This window comes from Elephantulus edwardii, unplaced genomic scaffold, assembly GCF_000299155.1.
Source record: "Elephantulus edwardii isolate Elephantulus edwardi_28Jun2011 unplaced genomic scaffold, EleEdw1.0 scaffold00052, whole genome shotgun sequence".
In the NCBI taxonomy this organism is placed as follows: Eukaryota; Metazoa; Chordata; class Mammalia; order Macroscelidea; family Macroscelididae; genus Elephantulus; species Elephantulus edwardii.
The window spans coordinates 15,735,524-15,751,669 of NW_006399802.1; the positions used below are offsets into that span (position 1 = coordinate 15,735,524).

The 16,146-nt window shown below is 43.4% G+C and overlaps 3 protein-coding genes across 3 annotated transcripts in view; 1 reads left to right on the forward strand and 2 right to left on the reverse strand.

Moving 5' to 3' along the window:
* Positions 1 to 2,714: 2,714 nt before the first annotated feature.
* ACTL7B (actin-like 7B) lies at positions 2,715 to 3,971 on the reverse strand. The gene has a single exon (XM_006886916.1). The coding sequence runs from the start codon at positions 3,969 to 3,971 to the stop codon at positions 2,715 to 2,717; it is 1,257 nt and encodes a 418-aa protein (XP_006886978.1).
* A 6,236-nt stretch (positions 3,972 to 10,207) lies between these two features.
* On the forward strand, positions 10,208 to 11,545 carry ACTL7A (actin-like 7A). The gene has a single exon (XM_006886917.1). It carries the CDS (start codon positions 10,208 to 10,210, stop codon positions 11,543 to 11,545), a length of 1,338 nt encoding a protein of 445 aa, XP_006886979.1.
* Positions 11,546 to 13,927: 2,382 nt separating this feature from the next.
* The window catches only part of IKBKAP (inhibitor of kappa light polypeptide gene enhancer in B-cells, kinase complex-associated protein), a 64,000-nt gene continuing 61,781 nt past the window's right edge, over positions 13,928 to 16,146 (reverse strand). Inside the window, exon 35 of the mRNA XM_006886984.1 lies at positions 13,928 to 13,995. Coding sequence (XP_006887046.1) covers positions 13,928 to 13,995 — 68 coding nt within the window. The remainder of the gene's footprint in view (positions 13,996 to 16,146) is intronic.

The following is a 16,146-nucleotide window of genomic DNA, read 5'->3' on the forward strand; positions in this document are numbered from 1 at the left end:
GGACACACTGACAAAGGAGATTAAGCAGAACTGGCTTTGACAAGCACTGTGGCAATTGGACAATTAAAACCGACTTTCGGGGAGGGGGAAAAGAAGAACAAACTGGGGAGGAGGGTAGAGAAAATAGTGCAACAATGAATGAATGAAACCCCAAAATCTCTGTAAATGTTCATTAAAACTAATAAAAAAAAATCCTTGCCTCCAAGGAGCAATCGGGTTTCACCCTCTACAGGACAAACCTGTTTGTTCTCTTGGTGAAAAAAAAAAGAAGACATGACTAGACTGGGAGTTGATCTGTATGATCCCAAAGCTCTCCACTGTCTCCTATCCTGCCTGTGCTCTAGTTGATGGTCAACTTGGTCTCAAACTGTGCTGCATATTGTAACCTCCTGGAAAAGGAGGGGGAATATATATTATATAGTTATTTAACTGGTCTAAGGTGTAGTCTCAAACTTTGTTCTTGAGGTGGTTTTAAAATTCAGGTGGAATAGATTCAAGGTCATATATATTTTGGTTCTTGTGGATTTGTTTTCATTTTCTTCAGCTTCAATTTGAATTTGCACCTGGGTAGCAGCTGATCTGTTCCACAGTCAGAACCTGGCCTCATTTTTACAGCTGATTTTGAGCTTCTCCAACAATTCTTTACACAGATGTAACCAAGCTGATTCCTTTGTATTCTATCAGGTGATGTGCATGTTATTTGTGTTTTTATAAAAGGTATATGTAATGAATAAATCATTGGTTATACAAAATTTAATCATTCTTATCTCCAGCTTCATTTCTCTTCCCAACTCCATATTTCCCCACTACTGACCCTTCTTGCTTGTTTCCAACTTTTGCATTCCAGTTAGCAATGATTATTAATGAATCTTGGTTGCATGTTCAATCGATTTCTATTTCAGACTGCAAAAGTTAGTAGATATCTTCTATTTCCTCTTCTTTAGCTGGTGCATATATTTGAATGTTAGTGGTATTGACTTCCTCATATGCATATCCAATGTGTATCCATCCATCACTCACAACTTTGTGCTTCAGGATGGATCTAGAAATGGTCTTTTTTACTATGAATGCAACCTATTTTTCCTCACTTTTCCATTCTCAGTGTAGATCATTTACTTATTTAAAGTGGCCCTCTAAGCCATCTCAGTTCACCAATGCCTGCTGTTGTTAGGTGCTATCGAGTTGAGTATGACTCACAGCAACTCTATGAACAAAAACTCTGAAGGGAACATTTTCAATTTCCATTTCAGGAAGTGAACATTTTTGTAGGTCGAGTGCTGCCTGATTGGCTCTTTGGCATCTCTGGCTGTGAAAATAAGACTAGGCTCTGAGATGTCCTCAGGGCAGTGACTCCTAAGCTGTACATCAGCTTGAGATGATGTACAGCTTTTCAACCTCAACAGCATTTCACACCACCCCAGAGAGACCAATGTAGCCATCAGAGTATGGGAACTGGTTTGTTTGGTGTTTTGGTGTTGGGTTTTTCTTTTTTTTTTAAGTTCTCTAGGTAATTCTGTCACACAAGTAGGGTTGAAGGACTGGGAATCAATGCCTAGCAATCCTGCAGAGTTTGAGAAAGAAAGAACATTAGGCTGAGAAAGAGCAACAATTCAGCACACATTCTTTTGGGCGCCTGCACTGGGAATGCAGAGATGAACAAGACACGGCCCCCATGATCCTCTCCGCTGAGTTGCAGATGCAGACCCTCGTGTGGCTGATAAAAATCCTGGCAGACATACCAAAGGACACAGAGATCCTCTGTAGCTTCTGTAATAAAGCAGAATGTGACACCTCAACAGATTCTTCAGCTTCATATCTATCATCTTTCCAGTACAACACCTTTCTCTCCCACCATCAGGAACCCTGAGTTGAAGTCCTCTACCAGTGTGGCTGTCCACTAAGTGCCCCATTTATATGTGCTTTATAGGTAATTGCAAGAGGAGAGAGCATTTTCTGGTCATTTTTGGTTTCCAGCAACAATTTTGCCCATAGCAGACACATGCTAAGTGCTTCGGGCTGTTGACTGTTAAAAATCGTGTTTGTCCTTCTGGAAAGAATCATGACCTGAGTCAGGAGGCCTGTGTGCAATCATTGAGGGTGAGCTGACTCTTCCCTGGTTCTCCATTTCCGCTTCTTGGAAGGAGATATACTCTTGCTTCACCTAACCTGCCTTGTGACTTGAAAATAAGCTGCAGTTTTTACCTGGGTCAAAGGGAGAAGGGGTACTGATGGAGAGAAATGATCTTTCACACATTGTCAACCCTATGGACTGCCCCAGTGAAAGGGACGAGTTATAACATAGAGGGAGCCTGAGGTGATCATAGCAGGACCTGATCCAGGAGACTGAAATCACACTTCTCGTTGAGGTCACTGAATTAACCCTATTATGGTCCACTGATGTGTCTTCATCTCTTCTTTTGTCCAATGAGCAAGATGGAATGGCTGTTGAATTTGGTTTTGAGTCCTGAGCAGTTAATAGATCAGTGCGCCATACTTCTCTTTGCTATGGGGTCACCTCAAAGGAGCAGTGAAAGGAGGAGGGATCAGTGTGCCCCACTCTCACCCTGGCAAGAGTGTGGGTACTTCTAAAGCCAACTGTCCCGTGCCCTGTGCTTTCAGACGAGAGCAAGAAATGCAGACCAGTCAAGAACCAATGCCAGTTAAAAGTTTTATTTGAAATTCTGTAAATGTATCGGTGTACTGTGGCCTTTGGCTCAGCACTTGCTGTAGATGGCGGCGCTGCCTCGCTCCAGGAACTCCTCCTTACTGACCCAGAGCTGCTGGAAGGCCTGCAGGGAGGCCAGGATGGAGCCTCCGGTCCACACCGAGGTCTTCCTCTCGGGAGCCGCCGACACGGTGAGGTTGTCGCCGGGGCAGAGGAGGTTCAGATCCCTCTGGAAGCGCTCGGGGAAGCCGTCGAGCATGGTGCAGCCGCCGCACAGCAGCACGTTGGCGGCCATCTCCTCCCGGAAGCCGGCCTCCTGGCACTGGCTCAGGCAGGCGGCGGTGAGCGCGGGCAGGCCAGGCTGGCCGCAGCCCACCAGGGAGGGCCGGAAGAGCATCTCCGAGCACCGGAAGCGCTCCTGGCCGATGCTGATGAGCTTGCCGTCCGGGAGCTCGTAGTCCACACGCTGCTCCTCCTGGGGCAGCTGCAGCTCCTCCTCGGGGAGCAGGGCCGAGTAGCAGCACTTCTTCTTGATGTGCTCGATGATGTGCAGGTGGTCCTCCGTGAACTTGTGTCCGGCCTCGTTGAGCAGCTGCATCAGGTAGGCGGTGAGGTCGGCGCCCGCGTAGTCGGCGCGCAGGGTCAGGCCGGGCAGCACGTCGCCGTCCGAGACGGGCACTACGTGCGACACGCCGTGGCCGCTCTCCACCACCAGCCCCGAGGTCTTGCCATACGAGTAGATGGACAGCAGCGACTGCGAGGTCACGTGCATGGCGGGGATGGCGAAGGCCTCGAACAGCAGCTCGGCGTACTTCTCCCGGTGGCAGACCGGGCTGAGCGGAGGGTCGGAGAGCAGCACGGCGTGCTCCTCGGGCGCGATCTTCATGGCCGTGTGGAACACGTACTCCCAGATGCTCTGCACGCTGTCCCAGTCGGTCACCACGCCGCGCTGCAGCGGGTTCACCAGCTTCAGGGGCACCTCGGTGTTGAGCAGCTCGTGGCCCACGTAGGTCTGCTTGCAGGTGTCGCCGGCCTGGGCGGCCTCGGGGCAGAGCTTGCCCACAGTGGACGAGATGAAGTAGGTGGGCCGCGGCTCGCCCCCGTAGCCGCACTTGCAGTACTGGGAGCCCAGGTCGATGATGAGCGCCTTGATCTTGCGCACCTTCTTGGCCTTCACCTTCAGCTGGGTGGCCGAGCCCGCGTCCCGGATGGCAGCATTAGAGCCCGGCAGGGCTGCCGCCTCCCCAGGGTCCCCCCGGGCTGCGTCCATAGGCATGGGGCTACTAGGGCTGTTCTTGGTCGCCATTTGTTCCCCTCCTCACATCCACATCCTACAGCTCCGTTGGGAGAAATGCTTACCCCCACCAGGGCCTTGGCAACTGCTCAGACTATGATGTCACGGGGCCTGGTCCATTCCGGTAGCTGGGGGAAGACCTGTGCTGTGTTCTCCAGCATCACCCCCCGCCCCCACCCCGCCTGCACTTGGGTTGCTCCCTATCAAACAGTAGACAAGTTTTTTGGTTTTGTTTTTTATTTGTGTGTGTGTGTACACCATCAAATCGGATCTGACTGGTACAGGAGATTGTCCCTCCCTCTCCAGGAGAGCATCTGGTGGATTCGAACCGCATACCCCTGGGGTTGCAGTGAGACAACAGTTTTTAAAAACTTACCTGTGTCAATGAAAAAAGTTTTCTTTTACTTTTCAAAAATAAGAGCGAACTGGGGGGAGGGGGAGGGGTGGGCAGGGAGAAAATTGCAACAAGGAATGAATGGAAAACAAACAAAAAACCCCAAACTTACCTGCGTGCATTCTCTCTCCTGCCCACTTTGAACGGGTACCACTGTGCTCAGGATCTCTGTCTCCAGAAAATGTAGAGAGGAGGTGCTGCCGAGGTACTTCAGGGCTACTAGTGTAGGTGGACAAACTTTGGTTTTAAATACCAGTATAAACACTTCACAGCTATGTATTATTTGGTCAAGTTGTTTCATTCTGAGCCTCAATTCTCTCATTTTGGCCTACTTCCCGGAATTCTCCGAAATTGCAAATGTGAGTGGCCTGGTACAGTGCCTTGTTTACTATAAAGAGGAGTCTGAAAAATATTTATTGCCTTTCTTGGCCGAGAAGCAGAGGAGAAAAAGGTGTAACGTGGACAAGAATTTGGAGTAGGGACAGAAGGGGAGGGAACAGAAACCCCTGAAACCAAATCATGGCCATCCAGGAGCAAATCTGTTAGATTCCCAAAGGAATCTCCATCGGAAACTGTTCCTTTCCCCCCTTCCCATCCCTCCAAGGACAGATTACCATTATGATGATAAAGAATTAAGAGCAAAATTAGAAGAGAAACATCTGGGGTGGAGGGATAGAGGACGTACATAGGAACAAAAAGAGGGGTGTAGTTAAGAAATATTGCTATGGACCATGTAAGAATGCGAATAAAAACTCTGGATTTTTTTTTCTAAATTGTTTCTCAAAACATGGCGCTATGAACTGGACTATGTGGATAAATTTATAACCTACAACCTCCATTGGTAGTGTCATGAAACTGCAGAAGTTGAGCATTAAATAGCTGAGTCCCCTCTAGATCATTCTGTCAAGTTGTCTGGCATGATCAGCACTCCACATTTGGCTACCTGTGCGTAATAAACCTTTCATCACATTCAGTTGAAGCCACTCCTTGGTCCTGGGTTAACTCCCGAGTCTGGCAGGGCAAGCTTAATTTAGAAGGGCTAGGGTCAAATCTATAGCTTATTTATCTGTATGATCTTTAAATTGTGTTTCTGCAAAGAATTTAATGTTAGTTGCATTTTATTACTGTGGTCTATGTCCCCTAACCAACTTTGTCTCTATCTCCAGCCTCTGAGTTCTAACTTGGGGAATTTGGTGAATGGTTGTGCCCTTGATAGGAAAAAGGACCGCAAGAAGAGAATCAGCTATGCAGGGAAAGACAGTTTCATCTCAGCATATTGACTTAGAGGTGCTGATAGATCTAGAGCTGAGAAAGCAGAAAGATTTAGGTTCAGATTTGCATCCTTAATAGAGTCTGTCCACATGCTCAAAAACTGTCCCTTTCCCTTCCACCTCAAGAGAAATGGGGACAACCTTGGTATTTGGTTTATCAATACAATAGGTGCTGAGCTTTGGGAAGGAGGAAAAAGATCCAAAGTGCCTGCTCTGCAAGGAATCCTAGGATTCACTAGTTGTTTCTGATTCTCAGTCTTCAATATACTGAAGGATTTGTCTGACTAGACTCTGAAAATATGCTGGAGGGCCATCTGTGAACTGGTTCTGACTTCATGGCACATAACAATACACACACATACATAGACTAACAAGGAGAGTTTTTCATCAAAAAAACTTTGCATATGAGAAGACATTATCAAGAAAGTGAAAATATAACCAAAAGGGGAGAAAATATTTGGAAATCATATATATGATAAGAGTTTAATATCAAAACGCAGTTCAGCTCTTGAAACTCATGAACAAAGACAACCATTAAAAAAAAAAAGCAACATACACACACACTGCCAAAAAACCCCTAAATAACTAAATAAGCAAACCCTTGAATGGACATTTGTCCAAATGGCCAGTAAGAGCAAGGAAAAATGTCAATATCATTAGTTGTTGTTGTTGTTAGGTGTCATTTGGGTAAAGTATGACTAATAGCAACCCTATGAACCCTGTCCTATCCTGAGACCTTTGCTGCAGTCACTGTGTCAATTCATCTTGTTGGAGTCTTCCTATCTTTCGCTGACCTTCCATCTTTCCAAGAAATAGCCTCTCTTTGCAATATGCTCAAAGTATGAGAGATGGAGCTTTGTCATCTTTGCCCTCAAGGAACACTCTGGCTGCAATTTTTCCAAGGTCTCTTTGTTCTTTTGGCATTCCATGAGGTACTCAGCACTCTTCTCCAGCACAACTCAAAAGCACCAATTCTTCTGTCATCTTTATTCATTGCCCGGCTATCATATGCATAGAAGGTAACTGAAAAGACCATGGCCTGAATCAGGCACACCTTAGTCTTCAAGCTAATATCATGGCTCTTCAGTATTTTGGAGACATCCCAGACAGCAGACTTGCCCAGTGCAGAATGTCTCCCGATCTCCTGACGGTTAGTTGTTGGTCCAAGTAAGATTAAATCCTTTCTCCATCTATCATGATTTTGTCTGTTGGTCCCTTGGTGAGGATCTTTGTTTTCTTGATGTTGTGGGCTGCAGTTCTTGACCTTCTGCAGCAAGCATTTCATGTCCTCCTCACTTTCAGCAAGCAAAGCTGTTGTTGTTAAGAGCTGTCAAGTCGCAAGGGACTCATAGCGACCCTATGAAGGAGAGTCCTCGACACTTGGGTGCCTTTCATCCTCTCTCCAGGTTCATAGGGTTTCCAGAGTCAAGCTATTATGGAAGTGGATGCCTCTCCTCCTTCCAAGCTTGTTTTAATCGGGGGGCTCCACCCCACTCTCTGTCCACATTGGGTAGCCAACCATTAATGCATTTGACACATCAGCGTCACAGCGTTCAGAAGCAAGGCTGTATTACCTGATTATTGAGTCTTCCTCTGATCCTGATGCTGTGTTCCACTTCACAGAGCCCAGCTTGATAAATTATGCACTAAGCATACAAATTCAATAAGTATGGAAAGGGGACACATTCCTGATGTACACCCTTCGTGATTTTAAACCATCCAGTATTTCTTCATTTGGACAACAGCTTCTTGATCTAGGTCTAGATTTCCCATGAGCACAATTATGTGTTCTGAGATTCTCATTCTTCTCAATGTTAGCCATAGTTTGTTAGGGAAATGCAAATCAACACAACAAACTACTACTTCACACACACTTGCTGTTGTTGTTGTTGTGTGCTATCAAGCTGGAATTGACCCATAGCTGACCCGCCAGCAGTTTTTCAGAGGCAGTAAATCACACAACAGGATGTCCATAATAAAATGAAAAATATTATGTGATCCCCAATAGGAAATGTCTACAGTGAACAAATACTGAGACGGAATGTAGACTAATGGCTACTATGGGCTGGAGGCAGGTGGGGACAGGTTGTATCTCATTGGGAATATATTTTCAGTTGAGGTGATAAAAAGGTTTTATAAACAGATTACCTAACACAATGTGATTAATGCAACTTATTGTATGCTTGTGTAGGACTAAAATGGTATTGTGTGTGTGTTTTTAAGTTAAAAACACAACAGTGAATGTGGTAGGCAACTCCACATCACACACAAAATCCAGGTGCATCATTTCATTTCACACAGACCTCTTTGCTATTTGTTCTGCAAAACTCATTCAACGTACTTGAGGACCTGTAATGAATATGCCATTTGCTGTTCTATAAAGTTTATAGACAGGGTAAAGAGATTTAAAAAAGTTCTTAATAAACACAAAATTGGCAGTGTCAGGATGGATGACGAAGAGATTGAGAGTGTTCACAGCTTCAGTTTGCTTGGCTCCACAGTCAGCACTCTTGGCACCAGCAGTCAGGAAATCAAAAAGCGTATCGCGATGGGAAAGTCTGCTGTTAGGGACCTCTCAAAGGTACTCAGGAGCAACAGTGTCTCTCTGGAGACTAAGGTGCGCCTGATACAGGCCATGGTATTTGCAATCGCTTGTTATGCATCAGAGAGTTGGACAATGACTAGGGAGGACAGAAGGAGAGTGGATGCTTTTGAGCTGTGGTGCTGGAGAAGGGTACTGAATGTACCATGGACTGCCAGGAAAACAAACAGATTTATCTTGGAGAGGATAAAACCAAGCTACTCCTTGGAGGCAAGGATTCTGGGGCTTCGTCTGACATACTTTGGACATGTTGCCAGGAGGGACGGGTCCTTGGAGAGGGACATCATGCTTGGGAGGGTGGAGGGACAGCTCAGGAGGGGAAGACCCTCTATGAGATAGATGGATCGATTCAGTGACTGGGGTAATCAGGATGGGTGTGTCAGAGGCAGTGCGGTTGGCGCAGGATAGAGCAGGGTTTAGGGCTGTTGTGCATAGGGTCGCTATGAGTTGGAAACGACTTGACGGCACATAACAACAACAACTTAATAAACCCATAATTGCAAAAAGTAAAAACTGGTAGCCAGAAGGTAAATTGGAAAAATCAGTTGAGCATGTGACCTTAAAAAGGTAGTTTTTAGGGGAGCTCTGGTGGCCTAGTGGTAAGGAGCTGCAACTACAATCCCAGAGGCGCACGGTTCAAATCCACCAGATGCTCTGCCGGGGAAGGAGGGACAATCTCCTCCTGTACCAGTCAGATCTGGTTTGATGGTACACGCATAGAAAAATAATAAAATAAAAATTTTTTTAAAAAGGTAGTTTTTTGCCCTTTCTTTGATAGCTAATAGTTATTAAGTGACCTGGATTTGATGTAAGATAGTTGTCTATAGTAGTAGGAAGAATAAAAACATAAGAAATCGCCTTAAAGGGGTGTCTCCTGCAATGTTACTGAATTGAGTACCATTATTTGGACATGTTGAGTGTGTGAGAAGGAATTAGTATTACTTGGGTCATGTAAATTATAAAAAGGTCGTAAGGAAAAAGTAAACTCTGCTGATGTTAAGAAAATAAATGTGGATTTTATCTTTTCTTAAAACAAACAAACAAAAAACAACAAACCAGCAAGAACCTGCACTGCAATCCTGAAGGCACACAGTTCAAATCCATAAGATGCTCTGCTGGAAAAGGAGTGGCAATCTCCTCCTGTGCCACTGGGGTCAAACTTGATCATACGCAAGAAAAAAAAAACCCCAAAACAACTACTGAATAAGGATCAAACCAAGTAGCAAGGGCACAGCACAGTAGCATTCTCATTATCAAGGCAAGTGAACCCGTTATAATAGAAATCAGGTTGATTGGTTCTCTGCTTCAAATCCTCTAGTACTTTCCAAAGTCCTTGCAATGGTCTATGAATTTACACTCTTCCTCACCCTCTCAGTCTGTCACAATGGTTTGAGTTTTTGGTGTTTTTTTAAATTATCAGTTGGCAAACTTTATGTAAATAATCATATCATATCATCACTCCTGGTGATAGTAGAGTCCTTGCTCACACCTTCAGGTCCTCAGGGACCCCAATGCAGGCTACACTACATCACCACTCTCCCTAGCCCTCTTTTCTGCTTTTTTCTCTTTAGCTCTCAACATCTTCTAATATGGACTTATCTTCATTCTTGTCTGTCTCCCTTCATGCCCAGTCCCTTCTGTTTAGGAATATAAGCTCTACAAGAACAAAACAATTTTGCTCTTATTTTTTTGTCACTGTATATTCCCAGGCGCTTTGCATATTGCAGGCACTCAGTACATACTGATTAACTGAGTGGATCAAGTTTATGGAAACATTTAGAAAAAGAAGAGCCTGTTCACAAACAATATTCCCAAATTCACCCTCACCCAGGACAAAGTTTCCTGTGATCTGGAAAGTCCTGGATCTCTGGATTATGTCACAATCACTGATGTCATCTTTGGGGAGATTCTGAAGTTACTCCCTAATATAAGCCTTTCAGTTCCTGAAGCTGGTGGGATTGAGGAGCTGTCTGAGAGCAGGATGGCTCTTGACAGCATGTGGGCTTCACCAGTGTCAATCATAGGGGATGGACCTGCCACAAAAGTGAGTGAACAGGTGGCCCTCCAGACACAGGCCCTCCAGACACAGGCCCTCCAGACTGCCTCCTTGAAGGAGGGCCCGGCCAAGAGGGCAGTGTGGGTCCGCCACAATAATTCGAAGCGAGAAAACTCTACTAAAGTCACAGTAGCCAAGGACAGGTCCAAGCATGATGTAACCACAGCAGTGGTCGTGGACCTAGGCACTGGCTACTGTAAATGTGGCTTTGCTGGTCTGCCAAAGCCCACCCACAGGATCTCTACAACAGTTGGCAAGCCCTACATGAAGACAGCCAAAACTGGAGATAATCGAAAAGAGACCTTTGTGGGGCAAGAGTTACTCAATCCTGAGATACGTCTGAAGCTAATCAATCCTCTTCGACATGGGATCATCTTAGACTGGGATACAGTGCAGGACATATGGGAATATCTCTTCCAAAATGAGATGAAGATTTCCCCAGAAGATCATGCAGTATTGGTTTCAGATCCCCCCCTGAGCCCTCATACCAACCGAGAGAAGTATGCAGAAATGCTGTTTGAAACTTTCCACACACCTGCTATGCATATAGCCTACCAGTCTCGCCTGTCCATGTACTCATACGGAAGGACCTCTGGTCTGGTGGTGGAGGTTGGTCATGGTGTGTCATATGTGGTCCCCATCTATGAGGGTTATCCTCTGCCCAGCATCACCGGGAGGTTGGACTATGCAGGCTCTGATCTGACAAACTACTTGATGAGCCTGCTGAACAGTTCAGGAAAGGCCTTCACAGGGGAGCACATGGGCATCCTGGAGGACATCAAGAAGAAATGCTGCTTTGTGGCCCTAGATCCTATTGAAGAGAAGAAAGTACCACCTGCAGAGCACATGGTCCAGTACACGCTGCCTGATGGGCAGGAGATTAGCCTGTGCCAGGAGAGATTCCTGTCCACCGAGATGTTCTTCAAGCCTTCTCTGATCAAGTCCATGCAGTTGGGGCTACACACCCAGACGGTGGCCTGCCTGAACAAGTGTGATGTTGCTCTCAAACGAGATCTCATGGGGAACATTCTGCTGTGTGGGGGCAGCACGATGCTCAGCGGTTTCCCCAACCGCCTGCAGAAGGAGCTGAGCAGCATGTGTCCCAATGACTCGCCGCAGGTCAATGTACTGCCAGAAAGAGACACTGCAGTGTGGACTGGCGGCTCCATTCTTGCCTCACTCCAAGGTTTCCAACCGCTGTGGGTCCACCGCAGTGAGTACCAGGAACATGGCCCTTTCTTCCTCTACAGAAGATGCTTCTGAACTCTTTGGCTGTGGGTGAAATGTGTCGGCTTTGCTGGACAAGCACTTGTCCTGCATGTGGGGAGCTGAGCCAGCACATGCTACTCCTGCATTATTAAATAACCCTCATGTTCCCCTCCACAACGTGCGTGTTTCCTGTCAGGTTAAGAACTTTACATGCATTTGCCAGAACAAAATGAGTAGAGAAGAGAAATGAAAAAGACAGGCATTATAGGTTGATTGCTTAAAAACTCCTTTTCTTGGGCAAAATTAACTCTACAATTAGCTCGACCATTGTAATGATGGGGGGTGGTGCCGATTCCTATGCTAAGAAATATTGTATTGTTAGACCTGGCTTCGAAGGAAGTATGCATTGAAGATAGACTAAAACATACTAAAAGACCTGAGAGTTCCTGCCTCAGTTCAAAGAAGCATAAGCTAATGGTATAAATCCATTTTGATTTATACAGACAATTTCCTAAATTTTACTGTGATGCCTGGAGCATTTTACTTAATGGAAACAAGGAAAGAATGTCTATATCATGAAACTGCTTTGGGACAGAGTTTATGTTTTGGAGAACAGTTATATTATCTTTCCTAACACCTGACAGGATTATTTCTTAAATTAAGCATGCATCATTCACAGGACAGCTTCCCCTTTGCCCCCACACAGTATCTGATTTCGCTATCAATCCTTCCCTGCCTGTGCCTTCATTTTGAAAGATCGGCTCCTTGCTGATTTCTTTCAAAATCAATCATCCAACTGGTTCCCCCAAAAGAAGAGATAGTAATTACAGCAACCAGCACTCACATGGAAATGTTTTGCCACATCAATGTATTACTTTAAGGGAACTGAATGCCCATGAACATTCAAACCATTATCAAAAGACTCATGTAGTCCTATTTCCAATCCATCAACATGAGACCCTTGTATTGTTATCCAGATTTGTTTTACTATAAATCAACTGCAATTTTAAAATAAGAGTACTACATCACATTTAAAATGTTATACAAGTTAACAATTTCATTTACCCTTTACAAAGTATAGTTACGATTTACTGCCTTTCAATGCTGAGAACTTAAAATCAATATGAGACCACAAAGAGTTTCATTAAAAAGCAACATATTCTTCTTGTGTTTTCCTCAATATTTTATTGTAAAATTTTTGTGATAGACAGAAAAGCAAAAATAATTATATAGTGAATACTTCTAGATTCTACAGCAAATATTTATTTACCTATTTTGGGTAAAGTTTTCTTAAATTATAATTCAGGTATATCTACTCTGGGGATCAAAAGCAGCATTTCCTATTATTACAGGTCTGATAATAGAAGTCTGGTTCTAGTCTTTAAATTAAGGAAGAGATTTTCAACCTTACTCAAGGGTCAGTCATAACCCTGATGTAAAAATGAACTGGCTTTTGCTAGACCCACCAAAAAGAAAAGAAAAAAGAAAATGTCATTTCTTCCAAAGAAAACACAATGTCCTATAGAGAAAGAAACCAATCAAAAGCTAAGCACCATAACCAAATGAAATGGCTTAGACACTGGCAAAAACCTATTTGGAGCAGAATAATTCACTAGTGAGCAGGTCACACACATACACTGTTCATCTATAGCTAACGTGCACGATCTATTTCATTATCTGTTTCAGTTCCAATATTGCTCTCTCTCTAGCAGAAAATACAAAACCAGCAAAATAGTCTCTAACGAAACTGCAGCTACAGGGGCTTAGCCCAGCACTAACTGTAAGTGCATGACCTGGTCAGATATTGCAAAGTATCAGCTGCCAGTACAGGAAGGCTTAGAATGTCAAAGACTACCTTAACTTTTTATTCTACTGTAGTTCAATGTAAAGAAACCACTGAAATTTGGCCAAGCAATAAAAATGATAGCTAACATTTCTGAAAAGGTTATTTCAAAACATGTTACGCTTTTCTCCAAGAACTTCAAACAATTTAGAAGCATTATCTTACTTTCCTTCACACTGTTGAGGTAGAAGTAGTGAGGCACGAATCAGTTGTATGACTTGTGCAGGCCACAATAACAATCACCTGATTGCTACAAACTAGTCTCTCAGACACCACTATGAAAGAAAAGTAATTCTTACAAAATGATGTTACTGAGGCTTAGAATTTTGTTGTCATGAAAACATTGTCTCTCTCTCTCACACTCACACACACACACACACACACACACACACACACACACACACACACCCTCCACTCCTATGCTTAGTGTCTGCTGCGGTGGTCCGCTTCACACAGCAGTTCTCCAGCAACCCTAAGGACGTGTCTTTTTGTCTTCCCAGTGCTAGACCACCAGGCACCAAAGAGTGAGAGCTGGGAGGAAAAGCAGCATGGGCGAGGAAGTCTCTGCTCAAGTCCTCTGCGAGAGCTCAGAGTCACTCAAGAAGGCACAGTTTCCACTGGGTTCTTCTGTTGATCTTTGGTGGTATAAAAAGTTCTGCATCTGAAAAGTGAGAAAAGGAGACTGTGATGGGTGTACTGTCTTCTTAGGTGACTGACCAAGTTTCCCAGCTACAAGACTGTGAACGGAGCCCAAGCTAACGTGTCTATTAGCCTTGCAAGCTCCCAGTCAGAACAAACACTGCCTGGAGCCCTTCCCTTCCCTGAGCAGAGGTGCTGATTCAGTGCAGAAGGATGTGTCATATCTAAGGGGGTGATAATGGTAGTTACAAGGGGGTATATATTTATAAAGATAAATCAAATATGCTCCTAACATCTATGTGATATAAATTTTACCTTATTTTTTTTTTTTTAATTCAAACTGCTGGCCTACAGGGCAATTCAGTAAGTTACGCTAGAGATCAAAATTTCTATAAACAAATTTATTAAACTGTATATGTAAGATGCTCTTGCCCAGAATTATAAATACATTTCTAGTAATGCATTTGAGCAGTGAATCACAGACATTAACAAACTATTTTCAAAGAATATGTAACAATCAATAAAATGCTCAGGCATGTCTTTAAAGAACAGGACACAAAACACTAAGCCCTCAAGGAGGGTGGTCTGTCTCTCTGGGGATGTAAACTTTCTAATAAATCTATCTTTATTATTTTAGCCTCAAAAAAACCTCCAGAAACAAAGACTATGATCTTTCTTATGTATGACTAATATATGACTAGAAGGGAATTGTTAAATAGTAAACGTATTTTTAGTAGTATATTGTTTTAAGTAATTTTAACTTTCTGTGACATACTTTTCTGTACAATCCATATTTTTTTCTATTAATCATGTTAGTTTTACAATTACATATTCACATGCTACACATAGACATTACACTCCTGCTCTCCCCTTTCAAAAAACAAAAAGAAAAAATAAATACAAAGAAAAAGACCACAGGACGCCTATTTATTATCATGTTGAATAGTGAATGGTTTTAATAAGAACAAATAAAACCAAACTCCCACCCTCAAAACATCCTATCTTATTTAAGCACTTCTTCTGTTATCAATGTAACAAAAGCCAAATTCAACTGTGATTCAAGGAATTCTCCAATATCATTTAATTTATTTCATGAAATCTTATCTTTTTTTTCCAGGACTTGATATCTATTTGTATGATATTTGCATTGTATCATCAAGCATTAAGCAGAGAAATGACCTGTAATTCACTGATCCCATTTGCAGGGATAAGTGTACATATTCCACTAACGTTACCTGGGGAAGGGCAACTCGGGAATATTTGAGTGGGACTAATTTTTGGTGCCTATTTTTAGACTATGAGAACTCTTCCTACATAACCATGTAAATGCATGACCTTGATAATAAACACTTAAATGATAAGGACCCCAAGAACTATTACAGAAAAGGTCTTAAAGCTCAGCTGAGGAAAAAGAGGCACTATTTCATATGATAAAGCTGTGTACGCTACTCCAAGAAAAGAGTATTTTAGGATCTGACCTGAAGATTAGTGTCAGACCAACAGCAAAATTCACAAGGGGCAGAAATTACAACTGGTCTGGACAATAACACAAAGTAAACAATTACCAAATTGCCTCAAGTCTAAGATAAATTTTTAGCATTTTGGAAGTATGTATCTTGGATTAATCCAAAGGAAGATTTCTAGCCCTAAGGAAGAAAGGGAGCCAGAGACACGGTAGTTCACTGTTGGGATGAACACATTTAGCTGAGATGGAAGGCAACTAGCTATTCATTCCTGGTAACAATTTAAGTTCTAAAACTGAAGCATAATTTGAATCCCCAAAGGCTACTTCAAATGTCACCAAATACTAACATTATAGTTTTGTAATTATATGTGATTACTTAAGAATATTGCAAGCAAATTAAAAAAATAATAGCAATAAAAATGAACTATTTTAGAATGTACCTTTCCTTTTGAAACCAGAAAGAGGTTGGAATTCTTGATTAATCTACCTGAAGGGCAAACACTCAGGCATCAAAAGTTGCTAGCCAACTTTCTGGGAAAAAACAACAAAAACCAACCAGAAACAAAAACCAAAACCCAAAAAATCCACTAGGGCTTTTAAAACTGAGGGTTCAAGGGGAGCTCTGGTGGCCTAGTGGCAAGGAGCTGCAACTACAATCCCAGAGGCGCACGGTTCAAATCCACCAGATGCTCTGCCGGGGAAGGAGGG

Coding starts and splice junctions, on each gene's coding strand:
- ACTL7B (XM_006886916.1), bottom strand. CDS start 3,971: ATGGCGACCAAGAACAGCCCTAGTAGCCCCATGCCTATGGACGCAGCC.
- ACTL7A (XM_006886917.1), top strand. CDS start 10,208: ATGGCTCTTGACAGCATGTGGGCTTCACCAGTGTCAATCATAGGGGAT.